Here is a 24,977-nt window from a genome sequence, read left to right on the forward strand (position 1 = left end):
AAACTAAAAATAGAACTACCCTATGACCCAGCAATTGCACTACTAGGTATTTATCCAAGGGATACAGGTGTGCTGTTTCGAAGAGACGCATGCACCCCCATGTTTATAGTAGTGCTATCAACAATAGCCAAAGTATGGAAAGAGCTCAAATGTCTATCGATGGATGAATGGATAAAGATGTATATACATACAATGGAGTATTACTCGGCAATCAAAAAGAATGAAATGTTGCCATTTGCAGCTGTGTGGATGGAACTGGAGGGTATTATGCTAAGTGAAATTAATCAGTCAGAGAAAGACAAAAATCATATGACTTCACTCATATGAGGACTTTAAGAGACAAAACAGATGAACATAAGGGAAGGGAAACAAAAAGACTATAAAAACAGGGAGGGGGACAAAACAGAAGAGACTCATAAATATGGAGAGCAAACTGAGCGTTACAGGATGGGTTGGGGGGTGCTAAATGGGGAAGGGGCACTAAGGAATCTACTCCTGAAATCACCGTTGCACTAGATGCTAATTTGGATGTAAATTTTAAAAAATAAAAAATAAAAAATAAAAATATATACTTCCCACTTGTTTTTAGGGAGTGAGTGAGCATGACCGGGGGCGGGTACAGAGAGAGAGGGAGAGCGTCCCAAGCAGGTTCCATGCTCAGTGCAGAGGCCATGACCCTGGGATCGTGGCCTGAGCCAAAATCAACAGTTGGACACTTAACTCACCGAGCCACCCTGGTGCCCCCGAGACTTCCCATTTTCTGCCTCTACATGTCTTTCCAGGGAAAGGAAGCTTTTTCAACACATGCCACGGTTCAGGAACAAAGCCTTGCTGCCAGCTCCATGTACTGGCACGAATTTGTGGCACTTGAAACACTTGATAAAGCAAATGAAATAAAGGGCTATGTGAATACACAAAATCAGAAGGAACCAGCCGACGACCCTACCAAGAAACAAGTGTACATTTTATTGTCAGGAAACATTTTCTTAAATAATGGTGGCCACTTCATTCCTTACCGACACGGCTCTGAACGATATCTTCCTTGCCGATCTGGATCTGTTGTAACTATGTTGTGGCCGTTTGGCACAACTGGAGATATCTTTGGCATTTTCTTCCCTTAGCTTTGTAACTTGTGGAACATCTTGTACAAAAAAATGTAGATTTACAGAAAAATATGCATATAAATCACTTATTAATCCCAAAACATGGTAAATAACATAGCAAAAACTTTATCAAATCCATGTCAGACCCGAGCCGGACAGAGTGGCCGTGCCAACTCTGATTCTCCACAGCACTTCATAAACTCACGCTCCGATGTGACGAGGAGACTTACAAAAAGGCCCTCTTGTAAGGTCAAAGACTAATTTCTCTCCCCTGTTGCTTTCCAGAGTCCCTGGAATTTGCACTCACGACACACGTCACCGTTCTTATAAAAGCAGTCCTATTAAGCAAAGGCCGTGCTGCAGCCACGACGTAAGTGATGTCTGAAATCTCACGTTATCAGGAGCTGAGCAGAGTGCTGACCCCCTTTATAAACACACATCTAAAGCAAGAGCTTCATGCACATCCATGTAGAAACACCAACGTCGAGCTGTGCGGGGTGTTTTCAATGCGCGGGGCGGCACGATCACCACGAGAGACCGGCAGGTGCTTTCCGGGGCCTGGAACGGGCTCCCGCGTCCCACATGTGACGGCTCAGAGCCTCTCCCAGAGGGGCCAGTGTCTGTGTCCCGGCGCCTCCCTCAGGAGACTTTACAGCTGTTCCGGGGGCAGCGCTTAGGCGGGCTCTGGGGGGGGCGGGTGGCCTTCACTTTTCGGAGGCTGCTCCTCTTGTGGGTGGAGCTGGTGGTGAGAGAGTAGGAGCGGCCGTGCATCATCCTGGCATTGAGGCCACTGGCCATCGAGAAGGATTTGAGGTGACTCCTCAAGGCCATCGGCAGCGGGAGCTTGTCCACCAGGTGCACGGGTGTGCAGGACACCACAGCCCGGCAGCAGAGGTCCTGCAGGGTCAGCACTGGGAGAGGAGAGGAAAGGAAACGGGTTTAGTGTAGGACACAGACTGACCACCTTCCTTCCCTGGGGTGCTGGGGCTGAGGGCTCCACCCGCCGGACCCACACGCGCCACTGGGCAGGGCTGGAGACCAGTCTGCCCGCTTTAGTGGCCTCGGACTGGAGACCCCTGCCGTCTTTCCCTCCAGGTCCAAGAGGTGGGCAGACCTGGAGGGGACACGATGGCACTCACGCTCCCATGGTTGGGGTGAGAGACCAAGGGCCTCAGGGATGACCTCCTTCCCGACTGCACAGCTGACCTTGACAACACCTGTGACCAGCTGTATAATGACATGTCCAAGGGAGCACCTGAGGAGACAATGCTGTCTTCAATCTCCTCTACACTGCCCCTTATGCGAGTTGGGCTCCCTGCCCGGTGGGACGGGCTCTTGGGGACGTGCCGAGGAGGGGCATTCCCAGTGTGCCCCCTCCCCCACCGCAGCCCCCAAAGGGGTCAGGCCCAGGGTTGCTCAGCAAACAGCTCTTTCGGCTCAGTGGTTCCTAACGGGGGGTGATTTTGGCTTCCCGGCACGCTTGTGGTTTCCACAGCTGGGGGGCAGGGGGTGTGGCGCACTGGAGGCCTCCCCAGAGCAAACAGCCCCGCCCGAGTGGCAGCAGTGCTGAGGGGGAGGATCCCTGATTCAGAAGAACCCTATTTTGCTCCGTCAACCCTAGGCCGCCCAGTTCAATGACTACAGATTTTGTCTTTTTGTCTTTAACAGGAATATGTGGACAGATTACTCAGTGGAAAACGGTGACAGCGACTATGTCACCACAAAGCAGATGAAATAAGAACACAGGTCTGGGGCGCCTGGGTGGCACAGTCGGTTAAGCATCCGGCTCTTGATCTCGGCTCAGGTCGTGATCTCACAATTTGTGGGATCAAGCCCCACGTCGGGCTCTGTGCTGATGGCTCAGAGCCTGCTTGGGATCCTGTCTCTCCTTCTCTCTGCCCCTCCCCCGCTTGTGCACAGTCTCTGTCTCGCTCTCTCTCAAAGTAAATAAATAAATAAACTAAAATTTAAAAAAAAGAGCACGGGTCTTTGGATGTATTAACACAGAGGGATCTGGTGTTGACAACACTCTGTGCACTTCTCTGTCTCAAGCTCCCCTCTTTGAAAGCGGATCACTCCTAACATGATACGTTCTTCCCAAAACCACCAGCGGTGGGGGGCCAGGGGGAAGGGTGTGGGCAAAGCCTGGCGTCTGAGTGCCTGGCAAACGTGGCTCTCAGGTGCTGCATCCCTGCAGGCTCAGGGGCCCTGCTCCGCGTGGGGAGGTGCTGGCTCCTTCTCGTCACACACGCCTCTGCCTACGCACACACTTCAGAAGTGCCTCTCGTGAACTTTCCGACAAAACTGTTCACGGTGACTTCTAATTAACTGCATTCACTCCCTGGGAATGGACGCGGCTGCCTCGGGTGGGTCCTGGGAGGCGGGCCGGGGGGCCGGGGGCTGGAGGACGGCCTGGCGGGTGCCTACCCTTGCTGGGCCTCCAGAGTCGGTCCATCCCGTGCCGCAGCAGCACGGTCCTGGCCAACTCCGTGAAGGACTCGGTGATGTTGAAGTTGCACAGAGGGCTGACCTCGAAGAAGGTGACACCCAGGCGCGCTGCGTAGGCCTGGGCCTGCTCCGTGGGGACTTGCCGCTTGAAGGCCAGATGCAGGCGGTTTCCCACCAGGATTTTAGGGACACCAGGGGCATGCTGAAAGGTGAGAGAAAGGCAAGGAACAGGGGTTACTTGTGCTTCTGTTCCTGGCACCGCTGGTGTGCAGGGTACATGGCGTCCTCCCCAAATTCACGCCCACCCAGAACCTCAGAACGTGTCCTTATTGGAGAAGGACGTTTGCAGATGTATTTGGTTAAGATGAGGCCACTGGGAAGGGCCGTCAATCCAGACACTGGTGTCCTTGTGAGGAGAGGAGAGGACCCAGGACACACAGGGGAAAAGCCACGTGGGGGCAGAGTTACGGGACCACAGGCCAGGAGCTGTCGGCAGCCACTGGGAACTGGAAGAGGCAGGAAGGACCCTCCTCTGGAGGCTTCAGAGGGAGCCCAGCCCTGATGACACTGGAGTTTGGGCTCCTGGCCTCCAAAGTGTGAGAGAACACATTTCTGTTGTTTATGGCGATGTGTTCCGGCAGCTGCAGGAAACAATATGACGAGTGCGGGGCTGCTCTGTACCCACATCGGCAGTTGGCCAGGTCAGCGTGCCAGCAGGCAGCTCGTGGCTCTGGCTCCTGGGCTTGGTGGGGCTCCAGGTCAGGGCCCGGTCCCGTCCAGGGAGGGGATTGGTGTCCTTGCTGGTGAAGCCTCGTGCCCTGGCCCTCAAGCCCACTCGGATGGCGCTCTGGCACAGTGCTCATACCTCATCTATCTCCTTAATCCACCGGTCGATGCCATCAAAGGACCAGCGGTTTGCAATGTCATAGACCAGGATCACACCCTGCGGAGAGAGGCACCAGGCTTACCTTACAGGACAGAGGTGGGCGCAGCTCTGGGCCACGCTGGCCAGTGTGCAGACTACTCAGTCACAGACTCACAGCCAGCTAAACGACCATTTTACTAATTTTTTTTTTAATTTTTTTTTTCAACGTTTATTTATTTTTGGGACAGAGAGAGACAGAGCATGAACGGGGGAGGGGCAGAGAGAGAGGGAGACACAGAATCGGAAACAGGCTCCAGGCTCTGAGCCATCAGCCCAGAGCCCGACGCGGGGCTCAAACTCACGGACCGCGAGATCGTGACCCGGCTGAAGTCGGACGCTTAACCGACTGCGCCACCCAGGCGCCCCAGCCATTTTACTAATTTTAATGGAAAACACAGTATTTTTATTTGTCTACCAAAAGCAGTAGTTAAATATTTACTTCTAATGGTGCTTTATGAACTCGTTAATCCACTCTCAAATGTCAAGGTAAGTTGGGGACTAGCATTCGAGTCCCCCGATCCACATGCTGCTCTAGGGACATGGAATGTGGAGGGACTGCAGGGGTGACCACCTTCCTAGGGGCAGAGCCCACCCACCTGGACAGAGTGCTCCCCTACATGCGCACAGACATACACACACAGTCACGTGAACACAGGTGCACACATACAGATGTGCACACACATGCATACGTACACACACACACATCTGCGGCCACACAGAGCTCGTGTGCACACGTGCGTGCAAACATAACACGTGCACACATACATCCCTGATGCTGATGGTTTGCAAGCCACCAAACATTCCTTGCCACACTTTCAGACTCTTTTTTTTTAAACACTTTGAGATTCTTGCATTAAATCATATTAAACACTTTGAGGTTTTTGCATCAACAAACATTCCAATGCCATCATTCAGTCAGTCTGACTTCCTGGCTCAGGGGGTGTTACCTGTGCGCCCCGCGAGTAGGAGCGGAATATGGTACAAAATCTTCCCTGCCCGGATGTATCCCTGGAAAAGATGTTGGAGGCCAGTGAGAAGAAATCACTGCTTCTTCCTGACAATAGGGTTTTGAACTTGGGAGCCATAGCAAACATATTTTACAATGGTCAGTCAGTGGCCATCCCACTGCAGATACGTCCCTAAGTTTGTCAATACGAGGAATGGACGTGGGGGCCCCTGACACCTGGAATGGAGCTCCAGGAGCCATAAATCAGGACAAAGAGAAGTAACGTTCCCTGGGATAGATTCCAGCAGCCTGCTCTCATGGTTGTGGCTCTCGGGCCCAGCGGGTGGTGATTCCCCGCAGGTTATAGAAGGGCAACACTCATCTGCATGCGCAATCAACAGTCCCACATCAACACGCGATCCCCTAGAGATGAGGGTGGGAGGGCAGGCCTCCCCTGCACGCCAGGCGCGTCCTCATATACAAACAGCGAGACCCAGCACGGCTTTTCTTTGGTGACCCACCTCTGCCTTCTGAGTCCTAGATGAGGCTCTGCTGAGGAGAGCAGGGCCTGGGGTTCAGAAGGGTCAGAGGTGCTGACCATGGCCAAAGATGTGGGAGGAGCACCTCACGTGCTGGGAGCAAATGCACGGAGAACTCCCAGATCAGTCCCTACAGAGTTTAGGCTTTGCCCACAGACGGGGTGCCTACAAGTCTAGGGGCGAGGAGACGCAGGAGGAGGGCAACCTTGGGAGGTAGCCACTGGCTCCGCATGGGAGATGGGTGGCTCTCGTGAAATGGTAATGCTCCCTGGTGTGGGGGTGCTGCAGAAAACCGCGGGGTCTGGCCAGAGCAACTGGGGGCGCAGGGACATGAAGGCATTTACTAAGACAGGCCACTCAGATGAAAAACAGAATCGGGAAATGTCGAGAGGGTGCCTAGGAGACGTGGAGCAGCCTTCGGCATCCAGGGCAAGTATGGGCTGAGAGTGGGGCCCTGGATGGTCCCGGGGGAGGAGAAAGATGAGGCAGGGTAAGCCCAGGGCCCTGCAGCTGCTCAGGCCTGTGCCAAGGGTGCGTGCAAGGTAGGAATGAGAGCACTGCAGGTGAGAGCAGGGTGCCTGAGCCTCACTGACCCACAGGCTGCTGGTGGGGCAGGCCTTACCCACAACCCAAACGTCGTGGGGTGGGTGGCGGGAAGGCACAGGTGCTGAGGGGACATTGCGGAGAGGCTCCCGGCTGGACTTTGGGGCTGACTGCTCCTGGGAAAGAGGGAGTGAGGAAGCAGGAGAGGCTTCCAGGGCTTGGAGGCTCAAGGGCATGTGTGGGGTTGGGGGGCGGCGAAGAGGGCCAGCAGGTGGCCCAGGAGAAGGGGTGACACAGGCGGGGACAGTACTTGGGCAAGTCACACAGGGAGGCGGGCAACCCAGGGATTGGTGAAAGCAGGAACGCTCAGGTCTCCCACCCCCATCCCACCTGAAGCTGAGGGGCAGAGGCAGAGGTTTGTGACCCGAACCTCAGAGCCTGGGGGGGGGGGGGCACTGAAGAGACACCGAGTCCAGACCTGGGCAGGGGGGTCTCTTGCCCCCCAACCTCCCCACACCTGCCAGGGGTCTGTCTCCATCGCACTCACGGGCCCCTCCTGGCACTGGGGAGGCAGAGGCAGAGGCAGGTGTCAGCAAGGCCACATCCTGGACAGACTCCCAGGGACCCACAAAGGCCCTGGGGTTCCCTCCCGTGGATGAGGCCTCAATGGACGCGGATCCCCACCTCCACGGGGTCTGCTCACGGGCGCACCGGTCCCCCCTCCCAGAGCTGGGGGCTGGGATCTACTCACCAGAGTTGCAGCTTCACCCGCCGCCCGTCCAGCAGGATGGTGGTGGTCTTGTAGTCGATGCCTGTGGAAGGAGGTAGGGGCAGCTTGAATGCCGCTGGCCTCAAAGTCCTTCCTCACAGTTCCTCCCCAACAAAAGGGCACTGGCGAAGAGAGCTCTCCGGGGGAGGGAAAGGACGTCTCACCAGGGCAGATTCACAGGGCAGGTGGACCGGACCCCGCTTTGGGTGTTGCCGGATTCGTTCAGCCTGTGCCCACCAGTCCCACGGGGCCTCCAGCTCTCCCCTCCTCAGCGGGCACGGCTGCCTCACCACCACCCCCCCCCCCCGGCCACCCCAAGGCCGTCCCACTACACGAGGGGAAGGCGGCTGCAGCCAGCGGGCTCGGACTTGGATTCAAGCCCCCGAACCATTTGGCAGCAGGGTCGCCTGTGGGGCTCGGGGCTCGCTGGCCCCCTGCTTTGCAGGCGGCTGGTTGCGGCCAGACTCTGCCCCTCGTCTCTGGGCCCTCCCTCCCGCCCTGTCTCCTGTCCTGGGACCCTTCCTCCTAGGCTCCACTCCCAGGCAAAACACTGAGATCTCTTCCCCAAATTTTTAAATTAAATTTAATTAATTTACTAAGAATGTAAAGTAAAAAAGTATCGCATGTGAAATGAAATACGAAGCATTATCTCAGCTGTGTAAAGAGAAAACGTGTGTGCGCGCGCGCACAGTGGGGCGGCTGTGAGGGCCTGCCCCGTGTTGTCCCTGGAAGTTTCTGGGTGGTGGAATCTGGGTCGTTTTTACCTTTTTTTTACCCCAGCCTTTCCCTACTTTCAAGTTTCTTCAATGGGCATGTATTTTTACCACCTAAAATCAGGAAAAGCAATAAACATTTTTTAAAAAGAAAAATATTCCTTCCCATTCTACCAGAAACCAACTTTCTCCTTCATTGAGAAACCACTCTTGTGTTCACAGAGCAAGTCGCAGGAACGCTTCTGCCAGGCCTGTGGAGGAGAAGACACACTGGGCTGGACTGGAGGAGGGACAGCCCGGGAGAGACAGGGCTTGCATCAGGTACCAAAGAAAGCCAGAGAGCAGTTCTCCTTTCCAAAAAACAGACGCAACACAGTGTACGATCGCAAGAATCCAAACTGCTTAGTAACCCACCCACCAGGCTTTGCGTTGCTCCATTTGCTTCATTTTCCACTTCCTCAGGAATCTCTCTCACAACACACAAACCTAGAGAAGACCAGCCTTGAAAACATTCCGGGAGGGGCGCCTGGGTGGCGCAGTCGGTTAAGCGTCCGACTTCAGCCAGGTCACGATCTCGCGGTCCGTGAGTTCGAGCCCCGCGTCGGGCTCTGGGCTGATGGCTCAGAGCCTGGAGCCTGTTTCCGATTCTGTGTCTCCCTCTCTCTCTGCCCCTCCCCCGTTCATGCTCTGTCTCTCTCTGTCCCAAAAATAAATAAACGTTGAAAAAAAAAAAAGAAAACATTCCGGGATGTGGCCAGACTTCGGATGTCTTGACAAGGAAAGCTGGATTAAGAGTTATAAATCTAAAGGGGAATGTGCTCTTGGGGGATAGATAGGAGAGAGAGAAGCCCTACAAGACGGCCTTGATGAGGCAGCAGGAGGGGGGGGCTGAGGGCAAAGTACAAGCTGCACCCCCCCCCCTTTAAGACACTCTCTTGGGACACTTCAAAACAAAAACTGGAAGGGACAAAACAAAAAACAAAAACAAACGGTTAAAATGATAAGAGTCTCCACCCTTTTATAAGAAAAAGGCAATCTCATCAATAGCCTGAAGTCCAGGAACTCCCTACTGTCTTAATGTTAATGCTTTGCTAGAGGGAAAAACCACCTTAGCTAGGTCTCCAGAAATAGCTAGGCCTCCAGCAATGTGAGTCTTTAGCACATGAAAATCCCTTTAAAAAACTTCCTCTTGACTTTACTTCCCCCAGCCCCATAGTATATAAGGAGTCATTCTTCACAGCCCCAGTGCAGCTCTTTCTGACCCTGGGTCCTGTCCCCAGCTTTAATAAAATCAATCACCTTTTTGCACTAAAGGCGTCTTCAAAAATTCTTTCTTGGCCAGCAACTCTGAACCCCACCACCACCCCAAAACTTCATCAGGCCTCACCCTGAGAACGTCCTGGAATGGGTGTGAAATCTTAGCAGCTCTCCACCAAAAAACCCCAGCGCCCAAAGCTCAGAGAGCAAGGTCCTCAGACGCAGTGCTAGAGAAGGTGTCAGGGGCAAGCAGCTTAGCTGTGCTCCCTGACAGACCTACAGACCTACCTTACACTTGGCTACCTCCCCCGCCAAAAAGCCCCAAGAGAAAGAACATCATATTCATAAACCCTCCTGTCTTTACAGCAGGATGAGGCCAATACGGTATGCATGGCATGGCAGAAGCGGACGACAGACTGCTTTGCATTCTGTGGACACATTGCCCAGGGTTTTAAGGCAGAGTGTAGATATTCCTGAAACTGCACAGGTCAGTAGCTTCAGGCTCTGTGAAATTACTCTTTGGGGTGACCCACCAAGGGCCTTTTCACAGCCCTTTAATTTTTTTTTTTTTAACGTTTATTTATTATTGAGAGACAGAGAGAGACCATGAGCAGGGAGAGAGGGAGACACGGAATCCAAAGCCGGCTCCAGGCTCCAAGCTGTCAGCACAGAGCCCGACAAGGGGCTCGAACCCACAAACCGAGAGATCATGACCTGAGCTGACGAAGGACGCTTAACTGACTGAGCCACCCAGGCGTCCCTCTTCACAACCCTTTAAAATCCCATTATCTCCCGAAGGCAATTTCAAATGCCTATACCCTTCCTTTTGCAGCAGTCAGCATTGGGCGTGTGTGGCGCATGAGACACACACACGCACAATAAATACATTATATATACGCATATACACACACACAAATAGATATATACAAATATATATATATACACAAATACATACACATATATATACAAATAATAGAATATATACACACATGTTAAATATAATATATACATATATAACAAATAGAATGGACAATCACATAATAAATAAGAATATATACATATATAATTAAATGTGTATAAACACAAACATATATACAGAGAGCAACTTCAAAGTTAATTTTGGAAATATTTAATTTTTCCCCTGGAATGTACCATTTACCATTTACATGAAGCAACAAATAAGTACTTTTCAGTTTAGAGAGAACCTTGGCTTTGGATGTGTTTCCAGACACTAAGAGAGAGCTCTCACCATTCACAGCCTGGAAAGGCAATTTCATTGTTAACCTTTAGGAGGTTAACCCACGGCTTGAGTTGGGTTGGCTCCTTTGATTTACAAAGTGTCCTTATGTACTTATTTTTTTTGATACACAATTAAAAGAAAAAAGATTTCATAAATTTAAAAGAATTCATTCCTGATGGTCTTTTTAAGCACCCCAAATAAAACTATATTTGGTTTTTGTTTTCATCAGTCATAGATGTACGTAGTTTCAAGTGTCAGAGACTTAGTATGGAAAATGACAGGCCCTGATTCACACCCCACCACAGTGTTCTATTACCCATCTTTTTAATTTCTTTTGCTATGTATTTCCAAGTTTGTAAACACACTTGTATTCCTACTTCCTGTCTTTTCACATTTACGCATTAATAAACTTCCCACTGTGGAAGGTGAAAATGTAGTCCTCTCACTGACACACTCCACATGCCTCTCTCTCTCTTTCTCTCTCTCTCTCACACACACAGTATAGTTATCTGCCATTTAACTAGATCAATATCTAATTTTACATCAATGTGACCAAGTATACACTATCCACAGATGGATCATGTGGTATACTGTATAACTTTTTGTTTTTACTGGAGTTAAAAATTGCTTTTTTGTTTAGTTTTCTCTGCATTTATCACTAACACATCCCTAAAATCTCCTCCAGTTATCTAGATCTCCTCTCAGTACTTCCAAACTTTCAGGTGTTTCACCTTCTTGGGGCTATCTTTCCAGAGCTTCTGTCCAGCTCCCATGCGAACTGGGAGCATGGCTGTCTTCCTGGGCCCTCCTTTCTCCTACTGCGAAATCACATCTCCCCGTCTGTTGGTTTACTTCTCCCTTTTTCTTCCTGAGAAGGGTTGTGGAAGACAGTTTTCGAGACTTTGCATGTCTGTAGTCTGCATTCACTCTTCCTTGAGATTGGATGGGCACACAATTGAGGTAGGAAATAATTTTCATTCAGAAGTGTGCAGGTCTACTTTCTAGAGTTCCTGTCGAGAAGTCTGATGTCAAACTGATTGTTGACCCTTTGAAATGTATTTTGGTCTTTCTGCTTGTAAGGCCTTGCCCCAGCACTCTGCAATTTCATGCATTGTTATGGGGCATCTTCGTTGTTATGCTGACCACCTGACATGCTCTTTCAATCTGGAGATGCAATCTTTAGATTCTGGAAAATGTTCTTGAATTATTCACTTGTTTCCTCCTGCTGGCATATTTTACTAAGACATTGGGCCTCCTGAACCTACTCCCTGACTTTCTTATTGTGTCTTATTTTGCATCTCTCTCTTTTTCTCAACATTCTGGAAAATGGTCTCAATGTTATCTTTTATTCTTTCTTTGAAATTTTTATTTCTGTCATCACATTAAAAAATTATCTTTTAACATTTAAGATTTATTTATTTTTGAGAGACAGAGAGAGACAGAGCATGAGCAGGGGTGGAGCAGTGAGAGAGAGAGACAGAGTCTGAAGCAGGCTCCCGGCTCTGAGCTGTCAGCACAGAGCGTGATGCGGAGTTCAAACTCACAGAACCACGAGATCATGACATGAGCTGAAGTCAGACGCTTAACTGACTGAGCTACCCAGGCACCCCTGCCATCATATTTTAAACTTCCAGGATCTTTATTGTTTTTGGATTGCTCCCTTTTGAGTTTCTGCTTTTGGCCATGGCTGCACGGCTCCTCCTGGGACAGTACTCCTGCAGACAACTCTCAGGGATGGACAAAATATAAAAACCAGTGACCCCAAAACATTGGAGAGTGACTCCAAGGGAGTCTTCACAAGGGAGGGACTCTTCACCACTTTCTCCACTTTGGCGTCAGACCTGGCAGTGATCACATTCCCACGGTTCGGGGCTGCCCGTGGCCACCTTCCTCACCAGGTAGGAGAGGAGCTGGGAAGTAAGCTAGAAGTAAGCTACAGACAGAAGCGTAGATGGGGAGAAAGCAGGAGAGAATCCTGACAGGCTCAGGCATCAGGACCAGCCAGTCCTCAAGGGAGGCCTGTCCTTCAACTTGTCAGTCACGTGAGCCTGTAAACTCTCTGCTTGAGCTGCTTGGAGCTGACTTTTTTATTTCCATCAAAAATGTCCAGTGGCGGGGGGCGGGGCACCTAAGTGGCTCAGGTGGTTAAGCATAGGACTCTTGGTTTCGGCTCAGGTCATGATCTCACAGTTTGGGGGTTCAAGTCCCACATCAGGCTCTGTGCTGACAGCACAGAGCCTGTTTGGGGTTCTCTCTCTCCCCCTCTCTTCCCTTCCCCTGCTTCCTCTCTCTCTCTTTCTCAAAGTAAATAAATAAACATTTTTTTTTAAATGTCCAGTCTGATAGAAAACATACAAAGCACAGTGACTGGAGAGAGGAACAGAGAATGTCTGACCTACAAATCCTAGAAAAACCTGCAAACGATACATTTTAACATCTTCCCAAAAGAGAAGTACAATGACCTGTGTCTCAGAATTTCACTAACAGCAAATAGCACTTACGAGGGACTCTGGCTCAACAATGATTTAATCGTTAGCTGCCAGGCCCAAAATTGCACTCAATGACTGTAGGTGGCGGTTCCCATTAGCACAGCCCCGCTGAATAAGCTGACCCCTGACCCTTGGGACCACGCGGCCCAGTGGTCTCCACCAGCACCTGCCCCTTCAGGGCTTGGGCTCCCAAACGTCTCTGGGTCCATGTGCTCAGCTGTGTGCCCACTCACTCTGCCCCTGTAGTGGGGACTTGGGGACAGCGTGGAGCCAGCTGGGGTGGGGCCAGAGATAAAGCTTGAAAAAGTGCTGCTTCCCCATGTGATATGTGCCTTGGTTTCTCCAGGTGGGGAAGGTGAGAGTGGAGATGGGCCAAATCCACTGGGGCCCCACAGGGAGGAGGTCTGTGTGGCCTGAGATCAAATCCCAGTCCTGACAACCAGCGATTTCCTCATGCACCCCTGCCTCAGTTTCCCCTACCACTTGGCAGAACACACTTGCCCCAGCTACTTACAGCCTAACCCTAACCTTAACCCTAACCCTAACCCAGCCTGTGTACCTACCGCCTGTAGGTACCTCGCCTCGGCAAAAGCTTTTTCCCCCGGACCCCTGGGCCCCCGAAGATACACCCCTAACACCGCTGTGCTGCCACAGACGCATCCCCAAATCACCTCTCTTCACGGCCTAACTCTCCTCTCCTCAACTTACTCACTGAACCGTTCTCTCACTCCTGCAATGTTTTATCTCCTATTTACGTGTTTGCTCTTTTTCTTATGTTTCCTCTTCCCTTACTCTGTGGCATGCTACCTTCAACGTCGGTCCATGAGAACCCAGTATTCTGACATGAGTGGGGTCAAGCTGAGGACCAATAGGTATAATTCGTGTTTGCTGCACTTAACTAATTCTTCGAAAACTCTGTCCATCAAAATGAGATAAAAACACACAAAAACTTCTAGAACAAAGCCTGTTGGAATGCTCATTGAGTGAGTCAGAATAACAGAGAGAAGAGATATAATTTTAGCCTTCTTAAAAAAAAAAAAAAAAAAAGGAAGCGTCAAATGCCAAGCCATTCACTCCACTTTTAGCTCCACAGGATGAATAAATAATTTAGCGATCTATTTCAGTTCGCGCACCACCTGCTTCTCTCTCTTCTAGTGAGCACGCAGGCATAGATGTGAGCCGCCACGCAGGAGAATTCTCTGCTGGCGTAAATATCGGTTAAATATCACTTACAAACATATTCATCTCTGAGAGGATGACTTTTGAGAAAAGCACCTAACGTTAAGGGAAAAGATCAGAAAGCAGCCCTGTGACCACCAGAGGCTGAGAGGAGGGGCTTCCTTTTGAGGGGCGAGGAAGATGTTCTGAAACTGGAAAGTGCTGGCAGTTGTATAAAATGCCACTTCATTGTTCACTTTAAAACGGTTTTAGGGGCGCCTGGGTGGCTTAGTTGGTTAAGTGTCCGACTCTTGGTTTCGTATGGGATCATGATCTCGTGGTCTGTGAGTTTGAGCCTCACATCAGGTTTGCTGCTGTCAGTGTGGAGCCCGCTTGGGATCTTCTGTCCCCCTCTCTCTGCCCCGCCCCTGTTTGTGTGTGCTCTCTCTCTCTCTCTCTCTCTCTCTCAAAAATAAACATTTAAAAATAAAATAATAAAATAAAATAACATAAAATGGTTTGTTTTACATTATGTGAACTTCACTTCAAAGAAAACGTATGCACATACGTCCTTCTCAGAGTTGGCTTGCATGGCTCTTTGGATCAGAAGGGCCCTCCGCTGGAAGATGCTGGGGTGCCTCACAAAACCAAGTGGTGGGAAGGGCTCAGGGCGGCGACAAGTTTGACCCACAGCCAAGGCCAGTGCCAGCCCCTCAGTGGGCCCCTTGCATCTCTAAACAGTTCTAAAAGCAAGTCACATTCGAGACAGGGACTTGATGTGTGATCATCACGTTTACACAGAGGTCAGTGACTAAAATTAACATCAGTGATCTCTCTGCAGAACTCCTTTTTGAAAAGTATGTTCCTAGGGCGCCCGGGTGGCTCAGCTGGTTAAGCATCCGACTCTTGGTTTCAGCTCAGGTCATGATCTCACGGTTCACGGGATCGAGCCCTGTGTATTTTTTTAAATATATGTAAATACATATATATATAGAGAGAGAGAGAGAGAGAAAGAGAGGGAGAGAGAAAGGGGGAGAGAGAGAGATAGTGAGTGGGGGAGGGACAGAGAGAAAGAGAGAGAGAGAGGCAGGGCATGAGCAGGGGAGGGTCAGAGAGAGGGAGACACAGAATCCAAAGCAGGCTCCAGGTTCTGAGCTGTCAGCACACAGAGCGCGACATGGGGCTCGAACCCCCGAGCCGTGAGATAATGACCTGAGCTAAAGTCGGACGCTCAACCGACTGAGCCCCCCAGGCGACCCTAAAGTGCTCAGTTCTTGATGATATTGGCACCCTTCCTGCAAAGCCCACTTTAGCCAGGGGCTGCCCACCTGGCCCCTGGGGCACTGTGGGCTCCAGGCCCCCTGATAACTCCTGGCTGGGACACTCTGCTCACTTAGATGGTCAGTTCATCCAACCAGCGGTGCTGTATTCTAGCAAGTTCTTATGTCAACTGAACCCACCCACTGAGGCTGCGTGTGTCTTCAGAAGGAGCTCCGAGCCTTCTGGTTCAGCCTCCTACTTCTGGAGTTGCAGGAGTTGAGACGGTGTGATGTCTTGGGGGAAGGATATGCCCTCATCACTGGTCATGGCCATAACCAGCTAAGTGACCATCCCAAAGCCAGAAAGTAAACCCAGGCACCTGTCTGCGCCCCAGAAGACAGTTTGGGATGAACCACCCTGAACAAGGAGTCATCTCCACTCACCTGAAAGATGCCAGGGGCCTCATAAATAACCGTGGTCCCAGGCACTAAGTGTCAGAGAGGCGAGAGGCTGGACCCTGCTGGCAGCACATGGATCACCTGTATGTCACTATGGACAGAGGGAGAGTAAGTGGGGGGCCAGCCGGGGATGTGCTAGGCACATGCGGGCCCCTGTGCTGAGCCGCTGTCACCACAGCACAACTGGGAAGCACCCACACTGGCTCCCTGAGAAGCCCACAGAAGTGGCAGGTACCCAGGAAGACGGTGGCAGCGGGGGCCTCATCTCTGGGAAGGGGGCTGGGGGCAGGAGGGCTGCCGGAGACAGAGTGCCCAGAGCTGCCTCCTAGGGTCATGCATGGCCAGGTCCTCACAGCCCGTGGGCGTGGTGGGGCCCTGAGGTGGGTCACCAAGCTGGACACCTTTGTGACCACAGTTTCCTGTCTGAGAGAAGAGGGCAGGCCCTCTTCAGCTGGACCAGCCCTGATACTGCTCCTGTTCAGACAGGAGGCACGGTGTGGGCTCAGCTCAGCCTCGGCCAATGTCACCACCAGCTGGGCCCTGAGCTCCAGGCCCAGGTGGTTTTTCTGAGTCCGTGGCTGCCTCCAGACACCACAGCAGGGCCTGGTCTCTCCCAGGCTTCCCCACCCAGCGGCACACCCTTTGGGCCAAGTGTGATAACCCCAAGACAGAGTGGGAGGGAAGGATAGAGTCCCCGTGTCACCTGTAGCAGGACCAGGGGCCAGCTCCTGGCAGGCCCCCACCCTCCCCTGACTGTCACCTGTCAGGAGAGAGCAGAGCCAGAGGGTGCTTGGCCACACAGGAGACAGAGGTCAATTGCAAAGTCCATTCCCTCCCTCATTTAAACTGCACACAGAGATTCCAGGAAGGACTTTCTCCTGCAACCTTCCTGCAGAGTGGGGCCCTGCCCACAACTCAACTTCAGAGTCATGAGCAGATACATGTCCATTGTTGTAAGCCCCCCATCTGTGGTGGTTTGATACAGCAGCCCCAGGACATGGACACACTGTCCAACTGAGCTCCCACACTGTGCCCCCACTGCCCACCCTGCCCAGCGCTCATGGAGAGGGCGCTCAGGGCCAAGGACAGGCTCCTGGCCTCGCAGGATGGACCCCAGGTGTCATGCCTCTGGCCTTCCCTCTCTGGACATCAAGCCGCCGTGACACTATTTAAACCCACAAGGCAGTGGTCTGCCTTCTGGAATGCGCACATCACTCTAAACTGAAATAGGTTTTACTTCCAAATGGGTTTTCTCAGTCTAAGAGAGAAGCTAATGTTCTACACATCTATCAATTTATTTTTCCCATTAAGATACTTTCCAGCCTTCTGATTAGGGTCTGCTAGAATTTAATGCATGTATTTACTATTCTGCCTCCATAAATTTCTTTTTCAACCAAACAAAATGCCACCTGTGTCACAAGTGACAATATGGTTCAAATACATGAGCAAACTCAGCTGAGTCCCACTTGGGGTGGGCAATTCATTAATTATTGGCTACAGGGCGCCCGATGGCTCAGTCGGTTGAGCATTCAACTCTTGATTCCAGCTCAGGTCATGATCTCATGGTGGTTGTTTTTTGTTTTTAATTTTTTTTAATGTTTATTTTTGAGAGAGAGAGAGAGACAGAGCGTGAACAGGAGTGGAGCAGAGAGACAGGCAGACACAGAATCAGAAGCAGGCTCCAGGCTCCAAGCACAGAGCCCAACGCGGGGCTCGAACTCACAAACCGCAAGATCAGATCGTGCCCTGGGCTGAAGTCAGATGCTCATCGACTGAGCCACCCAGGCGCCCCTATCATGGTTTGTGAGATTGAGCCCCGCGTCGGGCCCTCACGGAGCTTGCTTGGGCTTCTCTCTCTCCTTCTCTCTCTGACCCGCCCTGTGTGCACGCACACACTCCCTCTCAGAATAAATATGCATTTAAAAGAAAGTGAAATAAACCTGTAACTCTGTGTGCGCCTAATCTCAGTCGGTTGGCCAGAGAGAGACAAGCTGGGAGAAGCTGTTGCGAACCAGAAGAGATGCACTAAACCACAGGCACTGTGCGCACTGGCGGGAGGGGGCTGCAGGCAGAGGAAGGAGGTGACTCTAGAACAGCGTCTGCAGAGGGCAAAACCCTCAGTTCAGAGGAGGGGGCGGGCGGCATCACTGGAACCGAGGTGCCTCGTTGACAGACAAAGAGGCAGCGGCCCGCTCACAGAACCCCAAAGTCCGGCATCTCTGGCGGCAGGCCACGCGAGGCGGGGGGAGCTGCGCCACACACGGGCGGCCTCTGGGGCCGCAATGGTGCAGGCGCGGGGCCAGCTTCAGGAGGTGCGGGAGCTGCCCCACAACCTGGAGCCCAGGCAGAGGGCGGTCCAGGTCTAGTGGGGAGACTGGTCGAGGCCTCCAAGGAGGAAAGCTGAAGAGAGGTACTTCTTTTTTTTTTTTTTTAAGTTTATTTATTTATTTTGAGAGTGGGAGCGAGAGAGAGAAAGAGTGTGCTTGTGTGTGCGTGAGTCGGGGAGGGGCAGAGAGAGAGAGAGAGAGAGAGAGAGAGAGAGAGAGAGAGACTCCCAAGCAGACTCTGCACTGCCAGCCAAGAGCCCGACGTGGAGCTCAATCGCATGAACTGTGTGTGAGATCGTGACCTGAGCCTAAACTGAGAGTCTGACACTTGACCGACTGAACCGCCCCGAGAGGCACTGGCAAAGAAGGCAAACCCCGATGACATCATCGGGAGCCGCTATCTTCTGTGGTGACTGCCTTTTGCGTGGTTTTGTTTGTGGGTCTGATAAAGTCTACATCTGTGATGTTTTAAGCCCAACCCCTTGGACTTCGCAGCTCTTTTCAGTTTTTGCTTATACATAATCCCTTCCTTGTAGCCAATTAAGCTGAAGCAGCCTGGGAAGAAAGCCCCAGACGTTTGAAAAAAAATCTCTTAATGGGAAGTGAGCCGATAGCCTGCAAACTCAAGCGATAGGTTCCATTGCTTCCGATACACCTTGCCCCTTCTCTTCACCCCAGAAGGCCCAAGCGAGGAGTGAGCAGGTGCAGCCAGCAGGACCAAGGCAGAGCCACGTGGCCATCAGCTGGGAGCGCCCAGTGCTAGTGGCAGAGGACACAGCAGGGGGTGGGTGGCTGGGGGTCTCCGTCCAGAAGCTGACCGTCTGCACAGGAGGAACCTGGGCCAGCCGGTGGGATCCGAGCCCCTCCTTGTCCATCACCCAAAGTCAGGGTTACCTGGGTTGGGGTTCAAGGCTAGACTAAAGGGGCAGTCCCCACTGTAGGAAGGAGGCGCCACAGGACATGGGGACGTGGGGCTGAATGATTGGCTTTGAAGAAGAGGAAATGTGATACAAATGCAGTTTTATTCTTCTCAAATACATGGAAGCACGGACGACATAATTTTTAAAACAACAGTGTTGAAGAAACTTACCGTGTGCTCCTGGCGGCACCACAGGAGGTAAGGAGGTGGGAGAGCATCTCCTTCTCAAGGAAATAACTTGGGATACAATACAATTCGAGTCTCAGTTCAAACGTGCAAGAGACGGCTTTATAAATCGGGTTTCAAATCCTGCAGTGGTTGCCACGGGAAACCGGCAGAGTAGCTCTGACCTCGGCAGCTCCACCGGGGTCTGCAGCACTGCAGAAGGCAGCAGGGGTGTGCGACCACCTCCTGGCGCAACACTTGTCCAAGGCGAATAGAAAGGAGAAGAACCCCACAACAGGATCACTCAGCAAAAACGTTCTGATGGTCTTCCCAGGGAAGAAGAGCCACTTCTCTGAGCCTTTTCTGAACCAGAGGGGCCACAGAGGGGCCCAGAGCCAGCCACCCCATCTACATTCCTGCTCTCACCCATGCTGTGTGACCTTGAGGGAGTACTCACCCTCTCTGGGCCTAATTTATCTCATGAGATGATTCTTCTACACTCTCAATAAGGGGGGTTGTTATTACAGCTGCTAGCAAAAATGAAGCAGGAAAAGAAAGATGGGATTTTCCTGTGGGCAAAAGGAAGCTGGTGAAACAGCCAGGAGAAAGCAGTGAGAGAAAGTAAGTCTCTTTGGGGAAAAAGCTGGGAGGCAAGAGATTGTAGAATCTCGTGTCAGTTTAATCTACCTCCCTCTCCCAACTGGAAACTCAGCAATCAGAGAAGGAAAGGTAACAGGCTGGTGCTGGAAACATCACCAGCTGGGGCCAAGGGGAGAAACTGTCAGCAGGGAACAGGGGAAGAAGGGCCCAGCCGTGGCCTTGACTTCACTCCCCCAGCCAGGGCCAGGCTGTCCAGGTCTTTTCTCCCCACTTCTGCCTGGAAGAAGAGGCTGAACGAAGATCCCCCAGAGGCTCCAGGGTCAGCAGGCCCCAAAGGGAGAGGTGGGCCCCTTAGCTCTTCTACGTGTGTATCACACTTCAACAAAACGTTATAAAAGGGGAGAAAGAGAGAGAGAGAGAGACAAAGAACCCAACCTAAAATGAAACCTGACCCAAGGAACAGAAGGACATTCACCCTAGTTACTTCATGCAAGAGAGCAATTTAACGAAAGCATTGAGTTGGAAAAAAAGAGATTTCTTAAATGAAATAAATTATTTAAGGAAAAAAATTTAAATGTTTGTTTATTTATTTATTTAAAGTGTATTTGTCTTGGGAGAGAGAGAGCGCAAGCAGGGGAGGGGCAGAGAGAAACAGAGAATCCCAAGCAGGGTCCACGCTGCCAGCGCAAAGCCCAACGCAGGGCTCCATCTCATGAACTGTGAGATCATGACCTGGGCCGAAATCAATAGTCAGACACTCAACTCACAGAGCCACCCAGGCGCCCCTATTTAAAGAAAAAAATTTTTTTAATTTTAAATTAAAGGGGTGCCTGGGTGGCTCAGTGGGTTGAGCGTCCAACTTCAGCTCAGGTCATGATCTCACGGCTCGTGAGTTCAAACCCCGCATCGGGCTCTGTGCTGACAGCTGAGCCTGGAGCCTGCTTTGGATTCTGTGTCTCCCTCTTTCTCTGCCCCTAACTCGCTCGCATTCTGTCTCTGTCTCTCCCAAAAATAAGTAAACATTAAAAATTTTTTTTAATTTTAAATTAAAATTGTAAAAGAAAGAAAATGCAGATCAAAGCATTATCACTGAAATAATAAAAAAGAAATAGCCAGAAACAATTTTCTAAAGTAAAAATTACCAACAAATAGGAAAGGCTTGAGATGCTCACAGAAATTCAGAAGAGACAGAAAGATGAAAGCAATTAGAGGTGAATGGATGGGGAAGGCAAGAAAACACGACCCAACATCAGGATAATGGGTGCAGAAGGCAGAATAATCTCACCCACCCCCACAAGGTACCCATACTCTGATGTTCACAGTGTGACTCCATTAGGTTACATGGCAAAGGGGCATTAAGGCTGCCGAAGGAATTAGGTTTGCTGATCAGGTGACTTTAAAATACAGAGATTATCCTGGATTATCAAATGGGCCCCAGCGCCATCATAAGGGCTCTTACAAGCAGAAGAGGGAGACTGAGTCAGGCTGTAGCGGTGCGGCTAGAGAAAGGAGGCAGTGTGGAAGGCGAGAATGGGGCTTGGAGCCAGGGAGTGCAGAAGGTTCTAGAAGCTGGAAAAGGCAAGCCAACAGACTCACCGCCAGCACCTCCAGAAAGGACGCAGCCCCTGTCGACACACCTTGACCTTAGCACAGGGACACTGGGCCCACCCAGGATTGTCAGGTAAGAAATCTGTGTTTTACCTAAGTTTGCGGCAATTTGCTCAGCAGCCATAGAAAACCAATACAATTGGTGTCTCTGAAGCAGAAACACCAATCAATGTAACAGAAGATGTTTTAGGAACATAAAGTAAATTTCCCCGAAATTAAAAAAAAAAAAAAAAAAAAGCCTGCAAATTCAAAGAGTACACAGTGTATCAGAAGTTCAACACCAAGCATTCAACTTTGAGATACTCCAACTGAGAAGAAAAGGCTAATCTACCCCCACCCCACCCCCACCCTGGGGGGAAGGGAGGCAGGGGAGCCAGCTGACCTCAGGCTCCAGCACCCACATCCAACCCCAGGGCCATCCAACCCCAGGGCCATCCAACCCCAGGGCCCTGGAACAATGGCTACAAAGTGTGGCAGGAAAGAGAATACCACCTGAGAATCTATTGTAACCTGTCGGAGATACTGTTCACAGATAAAGACAACAGACATCCTCAACCACGAAAGCTCTCAGGAAATACCAGCCCTTCCTAAAAAATGAAATGTGGCTAATTAGAGGGACAGCAAAATAAAGAACTCACACACACAGTGGTGGTGAAGACTCATGGTCAGCACCCAAGACACTTGAACATCTAACTAGTACCAAGCAGCTATGGACACGGCAGCCCAGGTTCAGAAACCCGGGCAAAGTAAGAGCCACACAGGCTGCACGCACAGGTTGGGGGTGGGGCGGGGATGGAGAGACTTGCTGAAAAGCGCTCTCCTTCCAACGCCCAGAAGGGATGCAGAATGACCCACGGACACACAGCATTAACAATAATAACGTAATTGATGCCAACTTCTTGCAATTTTGTGGAAAGTGTCTTTTTCACCTAAATCCTCCCCTCTGTGTTGAGGAAAAACCTTTATTTTTTTATTAAAAGAATTTTTTCAATGTTTATTTTTTTATTTTTGAGAGAGAGAAAGAGAGAGAGAGAGAGTGCGAGCAGGGCAGGGGCAGAGAGAGAGGGAGACACAGAATCCGAAGCAGGCTCCAGGCTCTGAGCTGTCTGTCAGCACAGAGCCCCATGCGGGGCTGGAACCCACAAACTGTGAGATCATGACCTGAGCCGAAGTCGGACCCTTAACCAACTGAGCCACCCAGGTGCCCCTGAGGAAAAACCTTTAGAAGGAAGTGTTAACCAGTTGCTTCTACAAGTCCTTGGCTGGGCTTGTGACACAAAGTGGTGCGTTAGAGCAGCCCCAAGGCGCTGTTCAAACCAACCAGAAGGGAGCTCTGCCCACATTCCTGCTAAGTGCCCCACATCACTCACCCACTATAGAACTCAAAACCACAGCTGCCCCCCCCACCCCCAGGCACACAGATTTGTAAGAACCGTGCATCTCTTCTGTGCTCATCCATCCATGGAGCCCCAGGCCCTGCGGACCCCCGCCCTTTGCCAGCTTAAGCCCCAGAGCTGGGCTGTCCAGCAGGGCTCTACCACATCTGTCACTAGCCAAGCCAAGCGTCGTGCTGAGCGTGTGAAATGTGGCTAATAGGAACCTTTAATTGTATTTCATTTTAACTACCCTAAATTTAAAAAGTCACACGTGGCTGATGGCATCGCCTTGGAGAACACAGTTCTGGAATCAGTGGCCAAATGTGCATTTTCACAAGGCCCTGGGGTGAAGAGTCCGTGGTTCTCCAAAACCACCCCAAGCTCTCCCCCACCCCCCCAACCTCCTAGGCCTGCCCCAGGCCACCCAGCAGCTGCTCTGTTCCTTGCTCTGGAACCACAGACTCCCTCCCTCAGCCAACCCCGCAGGCCACTTTTTCTCTTTACATCCCTCACCCCCACCTTGTGCCCTACCACAACCTTTGCCCTGTACTCCCTGCCCCTCTTGCCTCAAGTCAAGTTTATCTCTGGATCCAGAACTTCCTCCTGTGCACTGTCTTCTCAATTCTGCCCTGCCTGGTCAGGGCAGGAAGCAAACCTAGGCTGGCTTGAACATCAAGACTCCACTCCCTGGGCTGCCCTCCTCTGTTCCTGGAGAACAGACTGCAAGGCCAGGAGATAGGGGGGGTAGGACCCTGAGCAACCAGGTATGGCTGCAAGTGTGCCTTCTGTCCCTGGAATGTCCCCCGAAAGTGATGGCAGGAGGTGCCCTTCACAGCCACCCAACCTGCGCCATCAGAGCAGCCTGCTGGGTGAAGACCTTGGCTCTCCTGCCTCCCTGCCCAGGTTTCTGCCCACTTCACCTTCCTCTCCCCTCCTCTCCCCTGCCCTGCTTTCCCGCCTAATGTCTACCCGGCCTTGGGGGCTGCGGCCCTCAAACCTCAAACTTTGGGAACCCTCCGCCCACTACGCTCAGCTCTGAATCCTGCGCTCCCCTGGACCTGGAACCCACTCTCCTTCATTTCACACCAGTGTTTGCCTTCCTCGGCCCCGAGGGTCATTTGGGTTTCCTGCCCTCCTGGGCTTGTTCACCAGGGCGAGGAGCCCCTCAGACTCGCCAAGAGCCCTGGAGAAGCCTCCAGACTAGTTCTCCCGCTTCCACCCCACCCACGCGCAGAGCCACCACCTGGGAGCCTCCGCCCGCTGCGCTCTGATCCCGCTCCCAACCCCGCCCGCCTGTTCCATAACCCCCACGCATCCTTTCCAAACGCGTCTCACGCACTGGCGGTCTCCCGGATGGGCCCACTCACAGCAGCCCAGCCGACCTCCTCCCCAAACCCCACCTGCGAGGTCCGCTCCCTTCCGCCTCGTAGACATCCCGGGCCGAAAGGACCCCAGCGTCCAGTGCAGCCGCTAGCTCCCGCCGGGAAGCCGACTTTGATGAGGCTATGGAGGACGCGCTGTGTTCCCCACGTGCGGAAACGGGGGTGTAGCCAGGGCAGCCCGAGTAGCGCGCGCCCGACCCAGGCAGAGAGGCGGGTGGGGAGCCCCGCGCTCCCCAATCGCCGGCCCCTCGCGCACTCCACACCCTCGGCCCCGCTCGCGGTCCCTGGCTCTGCGCCCCCAGTCCTCGGTGCGCTACTCCGGTGCCTGGGCCCGGCTTCCCCCGCCCGCAGCGCGCTCTCCAGACCCGCTCCGCTCGGTCCCCTTGCGCTTCTTGGCCCGCCGCTCGCTCCCAGGCCCCCCTGCGCACTCCCCGGGCCCCGCTCCTCCCGGACGGCCCTCCGTTCGCTCCTCGGCCCCCCGTTGGCTCCCCTGGCCCCCGCGCGTTCTCCGGGTCTCGCTCCTCCCGGCCCGCCGCGCGCTCCCCCGCTCTGCTCCCCTCCAACCTGGCCCCGCGCTCACCCGCCGGGTGGCCGTACGGGGACTCGGCCGCGCCATCCTGCAGGCTCGCCAGGATCTCGCCTTTGCCCACGTCGCTGTCGCCCACCAGCAAGAACTTGAGCAGGAAGTCGTAGGCGCGGACCGGGCTGCCCAGGGTGCTGCTCATCGTGCCGCCGCCGGCGCCGGCGCCCAT

General features: G+C 52.3%; 1 protein-coding gene across 2 annotated transcripts; it reads right to left on the minus strand.

Moving 5' to 3' along the window:
- Positions 1-944: 944 nt before the first annotated feature.
- Positions 945-24,977, minus strand: RAB40B (RAB40B, member RAS oncogene family). Of its 2 annotated transcripts, XM_047094012.1 has the most exons (7): positions 24,806-24,977; positions 7,256-7,316; positions 5,424-5,484; positions 4,417-4,494; positions 4,237-4,347; positions 3,531-3,753; positions 945-2,014 (listed from the first exon to the last, which is right to left on the minus strand). In XM_047094012.1, exons 1-7 carry the CDS (start codon positions 24,975-24,977, stop codon positions 1,743-1,745), a joined length of 978 nt encoding a protein of 325 aa, XP_046949968.1. In that variant the 3' UTR covers positions 945-1,742. The 2 variants fall into 2 exon arrangements, with proteins under 2 accessions (XP_046949968.1, XP_046949967.1); XM_047094011.1 differs by lacking the exon at positions 4,237-4,347.

The sequence above is a fragment of the Lynx rufus genome, unplaced genomic scaffold (assembly GCF_022079265.1).
Source record: "Lynx rufus isolate CCGP_SWC_20201006 ecotype Redwood Valley unplaced genomic scaffold, mLynRuf1.p SCAF_37, whole genome shotgun sequence".
Taxonomy (NCBI): Eukaryota; Metazoa; Chordata; class Mammalia; order Carnivora; family Felidae; genus Lynx; species Lynx rufus.